The sequence below is a fragment of the Pleuronectes platessa genome, chromosome 2 (assembly GCF_947347685.1).
Source record: "Pleuronectes platessa chromosome 2, fPlePla1.1, whole genome shotgun sequence".
NCBI lineage: Eukaryota > Metazoa > Chordata > Actinopteri > Pleuronectiformes > Pleuronectidae > Pleuronectes > Pleuronectes platessa.
In genome coordinates, this window is record NC_070627.1 from 2,042,936 (window position 1) to 2,056,362 (window position 13,427).

Genomic DNA, 13,427 nt, shown 5'->3' on the forward strand with positions numbered 1-13,427 from the left:
TTGAATCGATGTGTTATGTTAAACCAACTGGAAAATTGAACAGTTGCCCTAGTTTGTCTAAAACCCTCTTTAATCATTTGCTTTGAGTGATATGTTCTCATCAGACAAAGCTTAAGTCAGTGGTAATTGTTTGACACCTTTAATAAACATGTTGGAATTTAAGGTTTACGGAATAAACAATGATAATAATATGAAGCGACAAACTGTTTGTTTATGAGGACGCAAATCGATCAGCTGCTCCAGAGTGAAATGTTTGTAAAATGTCTCCATGTGAGAAAACAGCAGAAGATTGGGAGCGAGTGGACGTGTTGAAGAGGTTTCTAACAAGTGATGAAGGTGAAACTGGAAGAACACATATCTCAGGGTTAAAAGGAGGAGGAGCCGAACAAGACGCAGACACAGACGTCTAAAACAAGATTGCAGATCTTCTGGTGATGAGGCCCTGATGCCTCTGTAGATGTGATGGGAACAAAACCACTGAGCTTTCCACAGCAGAATGAAAACGTCATGTCCTGCTTCCTGCTCCAGATACTTCCCTGCTGTGAACACAACTGACCCGGTCAACCTCCCCATGTGAAGGACGCTGGGCTTTGCCTGAATGAAATGAAATTTTCTTTCGTTTATTGCCATCGGGATGTCAGTTACATTGTTGGATGAATCAAATTAACTTTTAATAGTGTTGATTGGTTGATCTTCAGATACAAGACACAGCATATGAAATACATGAGAAGATCATTGGGTGTGTGGGGATACATTTTTAATCTTCTTTAAGGTTGATTCCAAAAACATAAATCATATTGTTTTTGTGTGTGACTCTGTTGTTCGGGCAGAGGAAGCAATTTGAGGACGTCGCCCTGGGAAATACTTTCGAAAATAATTTATGATTGATGAATCGACTATGAAATAAACAAATACACAAACAGACTTATCAAGAAAACAAATATTCGGGAGTTGACCCTTTTTAAAGGGAACATTAGCAGGGAAGAAGCTTGGACATCCTCATGAAATGCTAATTATAGACCATGGCCTATTTATGCTGGGTGCAGTATACAGACATTTTAAAATCTAAATATTATCCGAGCTAGGTTCATAGCTGCAACTGTTTCTGGTTTATTGGAGTGTCCTAGATTTGAGCGTGTCGATGGAGATCAGTGAGCGGCCAAAAGCTTTATCCTCTAGTCTTAATGTGGTAGTGTTCATGTCATTGTTACAGTAGTGTAGCAGCGGACGAGGTCAATGAGAAGATGAAGACTATGTCACAAGGAGAAGCCGTGGAGCTTGAGCCTCGGAGGTGATTTGGTGATTTCTCTGATTCATTCTCACTCTGTGTTGGAACCGGGGCCCGGCTGCCTCTGACGCCGCGGCCCGCTCCTTTGTTTGTTCCCTCGCGGCAGCTTTGTGCAGCCGAAGCAGGGACGGAGCGAGGAGGAGCTGTGTTCCATTTTAAAGACGCACTTGCCTCTTTGTGCACGCTGACACAGACACACACAGACACACACAACCAGTTGGGAAAACGGGGTTGAATTTGGTTTGATTTAGCGCAGCCGGCCGCTCCTCTTCCTCCCTCAGCAGCAGATAGGCTGTCTGAGTGAAGTTAATAAGTTCTGTCCACTGAGACGGGGACGATTTGGGTCCCTGTCTGTCGTATCACCCACTTGTTCACATTTTAAATTCACTGGTAATATTGTAACTGCAACAAGGATGTATATAAATATTTAAAATCCTTATTGGAGTGCTGCTCGGGCCACAAGGCTCTGTCCGAATCCAACCGAGCCTGAGACGAGTAGCCGACACAGCCCGAACCAAACCAGCAGGGAGTGGACGGGGGTTAAAACATGACCTCCGTGGTGGAGGTAACTCATTGTTTGGATCTGATCGTGATAAGTCTCAGTAAAAAGTTGAGACGTTTTTTGCTTGTGCATATTTCTGACTGGTGAGATTTTTCAAGCCAATGTAGAACTGAGAACCTTTTTCACATCTGGCCCCTCCTTGTACACATTAGTTTAGTGTGTGGTTGTGTGTTTGTGGGGTTCCTGTGTGTGAGTCTGCAGGAAGCGTCAGCCGCAGACACAGTTGTGTCCTCTCTGAAACGGGCTTGCTCTTGCATCACCGTATTCACGGCTGACAGGTGCGTCTGGATAAATCCACCCGGCACCAAACTTTGAGACGGATTCCACTCGACTTAATTCACGGGCTCTGTCTTTTTCAAGAGGAAGTGTCATGAAGAACAGGAAGTCCGCCTCGTCTTCACCTTGCTGTTTCCCTTTTCTTTACACTTCTCTGTTGAACGTTATTACTTCAAGGCCACAGGAGTATTGTAGTAGATCTGCTGTCGGGGCACAAGGGCTCTCGCTCTCTCTTACTTGTATTTTTTGGTAATGCTGTTTGTTTTGTTGGATCAGGTGTTTTAAGACTGTGATATCCATTTATTTCACCTTTTCTGAAACTCTGGTGATTTGATGGGATGCATGTAGGAGCATGTGGAGTGGGAAGAGGAGGTGATGTGGGTATATCTGGGTCCGGTGGGTTTGGGTCTCACTCACCACTTCTGTCTTTTTAAAGCTCATTTAATGTCATTTAAACCAAAGGAGATCGGCCTTTTACATAGTGACCGTAAAGATGAGGTCAGGATGTGGTGACGCACAGCTAAATGAGTCCGTACAGATAACTGCGTTTAATCCTCTGTCAAATTTTAATCTTCTACAATTGAAAAGGATCCAAATTATAAAGGATAATGAAGCATTTGATAGAGAAGCTCTGCTGTCGCCTCAGAGCGGAGCTGTAACTCAGGATTTCCTGCATTGGAGAATTTGTGTTTTACAGATCTCATGTCCAAATAATCATATGTTGACATTTTTACTGAACACTGCATATAAGAATACATTTTATAAACAAATCCAAACCATAATATCTTGATTATTTCAAGAGAATTTCATCGCTTGGCCCTTGCAGGTACTCTCACAACTGCAGCTGAAACTTTTCAGTCTGGCTGCAAAGACAATGGAGCAACACACACAGTTTGAAATCTCTTACTTGATTTAAAAAAAAGGGTAAACAAAATGTTTGTTTCATCTTGAAATTGTGGAGGGCAAATTAGTAAAAGACCGGCCTCCATATTCTATAATTAACAGGAAACACTGGACACATCATTTAATGCAGCGTTTCATTTGCCAATCAAGCAGAACTGACGACAGCTTCCCTGTGCCCAATTGTCCCACATGAAATCAATGCTGTTTGCATCATATTTGCATATTTATATTTTAATATACTGTTTTCATTTTTAGTGTGACCACAAAACCACAGTGTATACTTTGTTTAAGAATTCAAACCGGGTGTTCTGTCTTGATCCCTTATATTTCACACATATTTTTTATAGAGCCCTAAAACTTCTCATCTGTTCGGTCTAATGGAAAAAAACAAGTCCTGTGTCATATGATCTGTCAAATATGAAGCCTCATATCATTTTAATGAGAGTTAATGGGTTTAACAGAATCCCGGATGGAGCAGTGACCTCCAATAAAAAGCACTAATGGGCTCGTTTGACCCGGCTCCAGTCCGACTCCGTGGTTTAGATTATTGTGAGCAGCTCGTTCCATTCACACCTGAAACGACTTGAGCCACATGTGGAGGAGACAACAAGTTGAATATTAACCTGCGTGAGGTTTCCATATTTATTATCTCTTCTAAAATAAAATACTTTGTTGTCAGTCGGGATGAGCAGCAGAGAGAACACTAATAAAGCAGATTATTTGTTTATTTTATAGTTGCCTTTGTATCCCATGGATAATATGAAGCAGATTTCTGACCGGACGTTTATTTCTAAATAATCTCTTTCAGACTTTTCACTTTTGCTTGATTGACAACCTGCAAAGTCACGTAGTGTCTCCATGGCAACAGGAGATGAGGTTATGCCGGTGCGATGCTGCTTCGTCGTGTTTTCACTCTGGTTCACCCGGTGGGGGGGGGGGGCTCATTGTGTCCCACATAGCCTGCAGCACTTAACAGATCAGACTCACCGTCTTGTTTCTGTCTGCGGTGCTTCTCCCGGTTGCCAGTCCAGCTGCTGATCGGCGTTGACTCTGTGTCTGTGTGTGTTTTTATAACCGGTCATGTGCCAGCACCAACTTGTTTTCACAACTCCAGATAAAACGCTGATGCGACAGGTGAGAACCGTCAACTCACTTCCTGCGTGTCTGAGATTTTGTCTCCAGCAGAAAGAACCCAGATCCAGATGTTTGGAGCTTTTATGAATTGGCTCCGTACTCGTTCAGGACGTCCCGGCCGGCAGTGAACTGTTGGGGGTGTAGTTTGTAAAACTCTTTATGCTCTTGAGGTAGGAATCCACAGGCTGGGTTTATATACACGTTTCTGCTAATTGGACAACACCTCTGACCAATCACAGCAAACTGGGCTTTATTAGGAGGTGGGCCTTAAAGAGACAGGAGGTTTAACCAAGTGTTTTGAGACAGAGGCTGAATAGAGGAGCTGCAGCGATGGACAGTTTGAGGAAAGGGAGCATGTGAACAATTAAAAATGATCAACCTGAATATGAACAGTTTGTCTGTTTAACAGTTTAGATGAGGCTGCGGTTCATCATACAAGTGCTCACTGTTCTTCATGACAGGTGTGTGGGAGGGAATGAAATTTGTCCACAGATATATTCTCTCTCTCTCTTCTCTAGCTGCAGCTAAATGTCTTCATTGACATAATCCAGTGTTTGGTGTAAGGATTGCGTGTCACCCTGTGTAAAGATGGAAGTTATGAGTCTGGTCTCAACTTCTGTGCTGATGCTGCAGCTCTCCTCGCTGGTGGGAGTGAGAGACGGGTGGTGGGAGTGAGAGACGGGTGGTGGGAGTGAGACGAGTAGTGGGAGTGAGACGGGTGGTGGGAGGTGGGAGTGAGAGACGGGTGGTGGGAGTGAGACGGATGGTCGGTGGTGGGAGTGAGAGACGGGAGGTGGGAGTGAGAGACGAGTAGTGGGAGTGAGACGGATGGTCGGTGGTGGGAGTGAGAGACGGGTGGTGGGAGTGCCCGTCTGTGCCTGCTGCTGCTGCAGAGTAGCGTACCACAGATGCCATTTTCTCATCCACATGTTAATCAGTGGAAAAGGGTGATTTTGCTGAACATGTACAAATCATGAGCACCACCTGCTCTGTGAGGCTGGAGTGACCCGCTGGAGACACGATGACCTGTTCTAAAGCTGCTTCATCTTCCCAGAGAAGTGAAAAGAATGAATGAATGAATGATGGAGGAAAGAATGATGAATGGAAAAAAAATGCATGTGTGTGTTTTAAGCTGATCCAAACATGGAGTAGTTCCTCACATGACTAGTTAACTGGATAAGCAGCAGAAACCCAGAGGAACAAACTACTTCTCTAGATTCAATCCAGTTTGTTAAGCAGCTGCCCAGTAAATGAAATGTGGAGTTTGCATTAAAGGCTTATTAAACCATGCAGCCGTCTGATGGCTGCTGTCTGCTTTTGTGTGTGTGTGCTGCTGTGTTGTGTTTGTGTTTTTCGAACCTGACTCAGGCGGCTGTTTGACGATCAGCCTCAGTTTTTGGATACGTATGGAAAACGCTGGCAGTGTTTATTCTGCAGAGCCGGAAAACCAGACTCTGATTTAGAGTTGATGGCACAAAGTGAAGCTCAATCCACGATGCTCCTGTTGTTGTTTGTGTGCTCGGGTTTGCCTCTTGTGTGTTGAATTAATTTCCTCCACAGCAGCCATGACATTTGAGTTTGCTTTTGAGATTTGATCAAGATAACAACTGGAAGGAGTCACACAGGCATCGCTCACCCTCTGCGTCCCAGGGAAGACGTGTAGGAAAAATGGATGTAATCAATTTTTATGCCCTTGTGTGTCTGTGTTAACACAATCTGTAAAATGCAGTTTCAGACTGAATTATTGAAAGTATTTAGTTGTTTCAGTTGCACTGGTGCTTGAGTGCTTGAGAACTGGAGCTTTTCTTGTAGTTTGAGCGGAAATACTTTTCACCGTGTGTCGGTCTAACTTGGTGGTATTTGCCTTGAAGGGAGAGAAGTGAGGGCTCATGGGAAGTTTCTTGAGTCGCCTTGTGGAACCAGTTGTTGTCCCACTGTCCGACCTGTTTTTAAGTCCCACCATCTCTTCTGCAGATGGGTTTCACCACATGAAAAGCCTCACAGGTGTCCGTGGCGCAGGAATGTTGTGTACGTTCATTAATATTACATCTTTCATTCACTGCAGTCGACTCGTTCTCAGCAGCAGAAACAGGAATCTGGAGGCTGGATGGGAAACCTGCCACCTTCAGATACAAATAAACAAACCCAGTGCAGGTTAGAACCAGATTCTTTTAAACCCCTCAGGGAGTTAACACAGGAAAACGTCGGCCATCCCTCATCAACACACTTGTTTTAGTTTGGTTGGAGCTTTTTAAAAACATATTTTCACGTGTAAATGCCGGTCTACACAAACCCGGACTTAGCGTTTACCAAACTTTGTTATATATTTGCTGTTTGCTAAAGTTTATTGTGGGTCATAGGTGTGTTCATGTGGAGGCAGGTGTGTAACTTCACCTGGTCAGTGTTGATTCTGACGGATGTTACACAAATTCTAATTTTAACTGGACTGTCGCTTCACTGCTGCTCAGTTTGAGTTATCTCTGTTTTCAGTTCTGTCGAGTGCAGGTTATAGAAATACTTCCTGCATTTCATCCAGTTTGCTTGAGCTGCAGGATCTAATGAGAAACATAAAAAAAAAAAAACAGCAAGGAAAGTTAAATAATCTTATTTAATGTAGTAAATTACAGAAAATTACACCTATTAATGTGTAACTTAGTTTATGTTGTAAATTTATATAGCTCTAGTTCAAATGGAACCATTAGAGATTCACTGCATCGAATTTTGTTCATATGCCAAGATCAATAAATTATTTTGTAATTTGCTCAGTAGGGAAGTGTCTCACTTTAAACCAGCTTCTCCGATTCAATGTGACATTATCTCTTTATATTACTGTACATTTGAAACATTTACAGTAAATTCTCAGAAGTGGGGAAAGTGCAGAACGGTGAAAACGTGCAGGCAGAGTCCAGCAGGAGAGAGTTTCAGCTCAGGACACACAGGCAGCACAAAATCATGAGACAGGACACGCACTGAAATGAGCAGATTTGTCTTCTGCTGCTGTCATGAATAGGTGTGTGATAGTCTGGTCTATATTTCTCTTCATGGTGTGGTGAACCTGCACAGGGAGCTGGTGGTTTGGAAGGTGGTGGTGGAGGTGGGGATATACTTTTACTTTTGGCTCTGCTGTAAAAGTCCCCACATGCCACAGATGTATGTGTTTCAAGACATTTACAAATCTGATTCCACACGTGATTTGAATTGAGGCACAGTTACACAATATGGCTCCATGGTCTTCTTACTCTAGTGGTCCTCACTTGTAGATGACATCTGCCATCTTTACAGGAGATCCTCCTCAGTATTCACCGTTGGCTAGTGGGGGTGTTGACGACCTTTCTGACATGTGACAGGAACAAAAACTGATTTAAAAACAAATATCTCAGGAGGAAAAAGCGGAGACATGAGCGTAGAAGTTACTGACAGAGATGTCAGGAGAGCTTTTGGTGATCAGAGCCGACGCCGGTGTTGATGTGCTGTTTACAAAACCATCTGATCACAGTGAAATAATAACTTACCTCCTTCCTCTGCTGCTCCACCCCTCACCTGAACGTCTGACGTATGTCTTTAAGGAGATTGATGCATCTTTCTTTTACAGGATTTTGGTGCAAGTCCTAACACAACTTTATGCTGTTGTGTGTTTGTATTGTTAAGCAGCGTAAAAAGGTATTCGTATTTTTTTCGTGTGTGTTTTTGGAACTAATGTGAATTCTGTCCTTTTCTTTTAACAGATGCAGTGAAGGGATAGAAGATGAAAATACACAAAAAGGACAAGCAGCAGGTTTGTTCTCTTTCTAATACACACACTCACACACACATGCACACAAAAGTAGGTCATTTTACAAACGTTCACACAAGAACATTGAGCGTGTTTAGTGTGAACATCTTGGACCCTTTCACGACACCTTTTAATAGTAAGTTCATGTTTGCTTTCATTTTGTAATTGACTGCCTCTGTTCTGTCACTTTCGACTGGGTCCCATTGACAAAGTCGAGGGCTCGAGTCAAGTCAAGTGGAGGAGAGAGAGAGTTCTGCACACGTTAGTGCTGATAGTTCTCTGAAGGGAACCATCTATAGCTCACCACAGACCAATGTGGTTGTCAAGCCGCCCTCGACTCAGCTTCCACTGCTCTGAGATCAGTTATATTGCACACATTGCTGCACAAGTGTGTAGTGTAGAAGCAGGTGAAAGTGGGAACCAGGAGTCACCAACAGAACCATGGTTCAGTGTGATCCAGACCCAGAACTCCTCTTCTGGTCTAACTTAACTTTGGTGCCTTGGTCTGGACCGTGATCCTTGGAACCTTTCAAACTGGATAGTTAGGTTCAGACTGAAGTGAGAAGTTTGAAGGTCTGAACCAGACGGGGAAGGTGTGAACTGGCTCTTAGTCTTTACTCCAACATGTTGTCCCTTCCTCACAGAGGGTGAATCCTCAGTCACGTGTCGAACAACCTTCAGGCTTTTCATGTGGAGTCACTCGGTTCCAGGTATTTTAGTTGTGCTGGTATTCTTTACTGTGCTTGGATGATGCCGTACTGTTTGTAATATTCATGAGTCAAGCTGAGCAGAGTGATGAGTCAGAGTTTTGCAAGGTGACACAGCAGTCTCTCGGCTGAGGACGAGGACTCCTCACTGTAGAGACAGGGTGTCAGCGCCGTCACAACAGGGAAACACAATCACATCGTTGTTATTATCATTATTTGATTCTGCCGGCCGCTCGATTGGGAGATTTTCTCACACCAACTGTTTTTTATCAACACACATCCAGTGAAACTTGACACAACATTAGAGTAAAGTTAGTTATGTGTGTAGATATGAAAGTGTTCCCACAGTCTCATGTGCCTGGAGCAAACCTCCTGGAGGAGTTGTGTTTGTAAAGCTCATTGTTTCTTCTTCTCTTACAACAAACGACACATTTATACAAATCGAACACATGATTTGTCTTTAATCAGCGGCCGGTTGCGTGACTTGACAAGACTTTGCAGTTGTGAGTTTCCATCAGGTGTCATCATCATCATCAATCCTTTGATTTATGACGACAGGACATTGGTGCATCTTACAAACTTTAGTGTGGCTCGCAAAACAACAACATGAAACCAAAACTAAACTTGGTTCTGACCCCCAAGTCACATTTTCCTTGATGAAACCACTTTAAGGTCAATCCACTTAATTACCCTTTGGTTCAAGTGTTGTAGTGTTGTTCTTGATTGCATCTTAATTGCTGTGTTTATCTGACTTGTGTGTAATCATGTGTCGAAGCTTTCAAAGGACGAACTCTTCAATCAATAACATAACAAGTGAGTTTGTACTTCATTGTGATGCAGCTTGAATCGATCATCTCCTGAGTCACATGAGGTTCATTATCCCGACAGTGTTGAATCAAAACTTGGTGTTTGAGAGAAAGTTGTTTAGAAAGAAGGTCTGTGGTAGTAAAATGACTTTCATAGTGTGATTTGATGGTTTTGCATCAGCTGGTTTACATAGCGATGTTTTCACTGATTCTCTGAGGGTGTGTCTGGTATCTCAACTTCTTTTCCAGTGGCCGAGTTATCTGGTTATCAGGGCAAACCAAGTCCTGAAACCACGGTGAAGTCACTTCTAACCGGTGTTCTGTTTGAGCAGCTGCTGGACTTTTGCTTCTGTCCATGTTTGACACTTTTTGGGCTTTGATTGACACGGTGGACAGACTGGTGTCATATGATCGCAGCCTTTTGTCATCGTTTTTTAATCAGAAGTCAAAAGTGTTTGGGAAATGACTTGTGTGTGAAAGCAGAGGATGTTTCTTTTTTCTAGCAAAAGAAAATCGATGGTGCATGTTTTTCGTCCTGCAGATCGGAAGAACATGATTGTTTTCAACCTTGTGTGCAAAATAACTTTAAAAATCATGGATGGATTTTCCCCAAACTCGTTTATTAGATATTTACCGTGAAGGTACTTCCAGGTTATTAACTTTTGGAGTTTAAAGTATCTGATGGGCCATGTATACCCTGCATGGCCCATCAGATACTTTACATATTTTAAATTAAATTACCATCACATACGTTTATTGATGATTCATCTTCATACTCTTTAATTTAACTGTTCATGTCCTGTCACCTTAAGTGACTTTTTTTAAACATGTTTTTTCTCGGTGATAAGATAAACGCACGACGATGATATAAACCAGTAAAAAGCATCAAAAGCTGTCGGCATATTTCCATATTAAATAACAAAACATTCCACTGATAATCAAACTTGTTCACATCAATGTCTGCAGTGGCAGCAGCTACACTATAAAAGTGATGAATGCATATAAAGGAAAACGGCTATGAACGGTGACGGGGAGTTTTATTTCCCTACTCAATATTTTTCTCTTTATAATCCATGAATCAGCACAGGCCGAGTGAAACTGGGTTTTCTGCACTTCAAGGTAAAGCAGAGAAAAAAGTGAATTCTGTTCAGTCTTTGATTCTCTCTGTCTGATCTTCTCTCTGTTCTCACCTGAGCAGCTGAAGCGTCTGCTCTGCTCCTCTTCCTCGCCTTTTATTTAAATTTTTGTTCAGGAAGTAGCTTTCCTTTGAGCAGGAGTTCCTTCTCTTTAGTTTTTTGGTGGACTCGTCCTTTTTCTACATTCAGAATTCCCCACATTTTCTCATTCCTCAGAAATTACTAATATATATATTTATATGGACATAGAAACATCTGCTTCTTATGTTAGGTAAACATCTCGCTCATTTTAATTAGATCTACATTAAGCTGAGAGAAGGAGAGATTAGTCTTTTTCAGCTGACTGTATATCATGTCACGTTTCCACTAATCTCTCCTTCATCACATTAAAAACCAATTGATGCAATAAAAAGCTTGAAGATTAGCTGACGATTAAACATTAACCAATCTCTCCTCGATAACAGTCACTGCTTCTCACCTCAAGTTTCCCTCAAAGCTTTTGATAAGATTTATGTCATAATTCAACAGTGTGACAGTGAAGAGGTGAAAATCATCTTTACAGCAGGTTCTTCATATTTCTTTACGAGATAGTAAACGAGCAGTAAGAGGTCAGAGAGTTTAATCACAGGAATCAACAGGTTGGAAACAAAACGCCAGAATGGATTTATAGAAACACAAGCTTCATAAACGCAGGGAAATGGTTTCATATTTTTTTTAAATACTGCACTAAATGTGAGTCCTCAGATTAGTGTTGAGATGCTTAGTCGATTGGAAAAGAGAGCAAACTTTTTTTAATGCTTTTATTAATTATTTAATACCATAGAGACAAACAAAGAATGAGAACTGCCAAGTGTCCGAGTCATTTATCAAGTGAAACACTGAGCACTTCCTGGTTCCAGCTCCTCACAGGAGAACATTTGCTGTTTTTGTCTGTTTGATATTGCACGTGGAGTGTTGGTCTGACAAAAAGAATGACCAGAAAGGAGGAGAAATTGCAATTTTTCATACTTTTCTAGACTGAATTATTAAATGATGATTTACCAGAGGAGAAGGAGGCTCTGCACGAGGGTCGAGGAGGAAAAAGTTGTAGCACGAGTATCTGTTACCATCTCTGAAAACAATCACAAGTATAGTGAACTCCAACAGGTCTAGGCTCACAAGTACCACATCTCAGAAAGTCACATTTTCAGATATACTTTGTCTCTATTGATGACACATACAACTGTATACACAACTGTGTAGAATAACAGGAAATAATAAGTATTGTATCAGTTAAGTCTAAAAGCAGCTTCTCACCTTGTGCTTCTTCTTCTTTGTTTCGGCTTCGTGCTGGATCGTTCATTTTCTGAACCTCGATGTTCTGACCAATCAGAGGCTGCCTGCATCGACTTTCATATAATTTTTTAACCACTAAAAACTAAAGTATTTTTATATAAAATATTAATCAATTTTCATCAACCAATCAATTACAAATTACACAAATTATATTCAGTATTCCAAATTCGTGTTATAAGTACTGCCCATCCCTGGGTGGTGGTGTGAAGGGTGTTAGCTTAGCATCAGTGTTAGCCACGTTCACTAATTGTCTTTGCTGTTGTAGCTGTGAAAGGAAGCAGCAGCAGCATCGATGAGACTGCAGTGCTCACGGTCTATATTCAGGACAGAGAAACAGATGTGTCTGTCTGTGTGCAGCTGTATGTGTGTGTGTGTGTGTCTTGTGTGTGTCTTTGTGTGTGATGCTGTTTTATTGATTCATAGGCAGCGTGATTGCAGGCAGCCTCCCTCAGCTGTGTTCGGTCGTCTTTACTGAGCTGGCAGCGCCTGCTCCACTGCAGTACGTCACTGGAGGCTGTGTGTCAGTGTGTGTGTGTGTCTGTCTGTGTGTGTGTGTGTGTTTTATACGTGCGTGTCTGAGAGATGGTGTGTGTCTTGGCACGAAGGAGAGACTCTGCTTGTCTTTTTTAATTTTATTTTATGTGCATGTAGTCATCCATGTAAGCACATTTAGCCGTGACGCTTGTGTGTGTCTGTGTATATGTGTGTGTTTTTAAGTGGGGCTGTTGTAAGTCATGTATGTGTATGTAGTCAGTCAAGTAAGCACATTGAGCCATGCAGTGTTGGTGTGGGAGTAAGGGAGAAACTGTGTGTGTGTGCGCATGCCTCTGTAGTTGGTCATGTAAGCACATTCAACCATGACGCATGTGTGTCTGTGCGTGTGTGTGTGTGTGTGTGTGTGTGTGTGTGTGTGTCTGTGTTTGTGGGCTGCAGTTGCTGGGTTGTTGTGGAGATGGATGGCAGCGGTTCAGGTCATTACCGAGCCCGAGTTAGCTTGGATGCTAATTTTAGCTCCTAGTTTACCTGTGTCTGAGTCGTTCTTCTGTACGAGGAGGAAGTGAACATGGAGCGAGGTGAGCTGTGTGCGCCTCTCTTCCATTCTGAGTTCTTCATCATGGTCCATACATCATCATCATCATCATCTTCCTCATCATCATCGAAGGGGAGACAGCTGATTGACATGTAAACAAAGGTGATCAGCACCGAGGTTCAGACCCAGTGTGACTGTTTCTTCTTAAAGGTGTAGAGCTCACTGCACTTCCTGCCAAATATAGATCTGTTTCTTTATTTAAAGTAACTTGAGAGAGTAGCTCCTGTTCAGTGTAAATCATAATAGTCTGTTATATTATAACCCAGTCTCATGTGAAGAGTACGTAGCATCACATTGTGTGTGTGTCTGAGTTCTCGCTCTGATTTATCACAATGGTTAAATGATTATCTGTCGACGCAGCGTCTTCAATTTAGAATGAGCCTGTGAGTTTACTGTGTTTGCCGATATGAAAGCTTTT

The 13,427-nt window shown here is 42.2% G+C and overlaps 1 protein-coding gene across 1 annotated transcript in view; it reads left to right on the plus strand.

Moving 5' to 3' along the window:
* chd6 (chromodomain helicase DNA binding protein 6) overlaps positions 1–13,427 on the plus strand; it is a 61,669-nt gene that overhangs the window by 4,076 nt on the left and 44,166 nt on the right. Inside the window, exon 2 of the mRNA XM_053438801.1 lies at positions 7,889–7,938. Coding sequence (XP_053294776.1) covers positions 7,909–7,938 — 30 coding nt within the window. The 5' untranslated portion in view covers positions 7,889–7,908. The remainder of the gene's footprint in view (positions 1–7,888; positions 7,939–13,427) is intronic.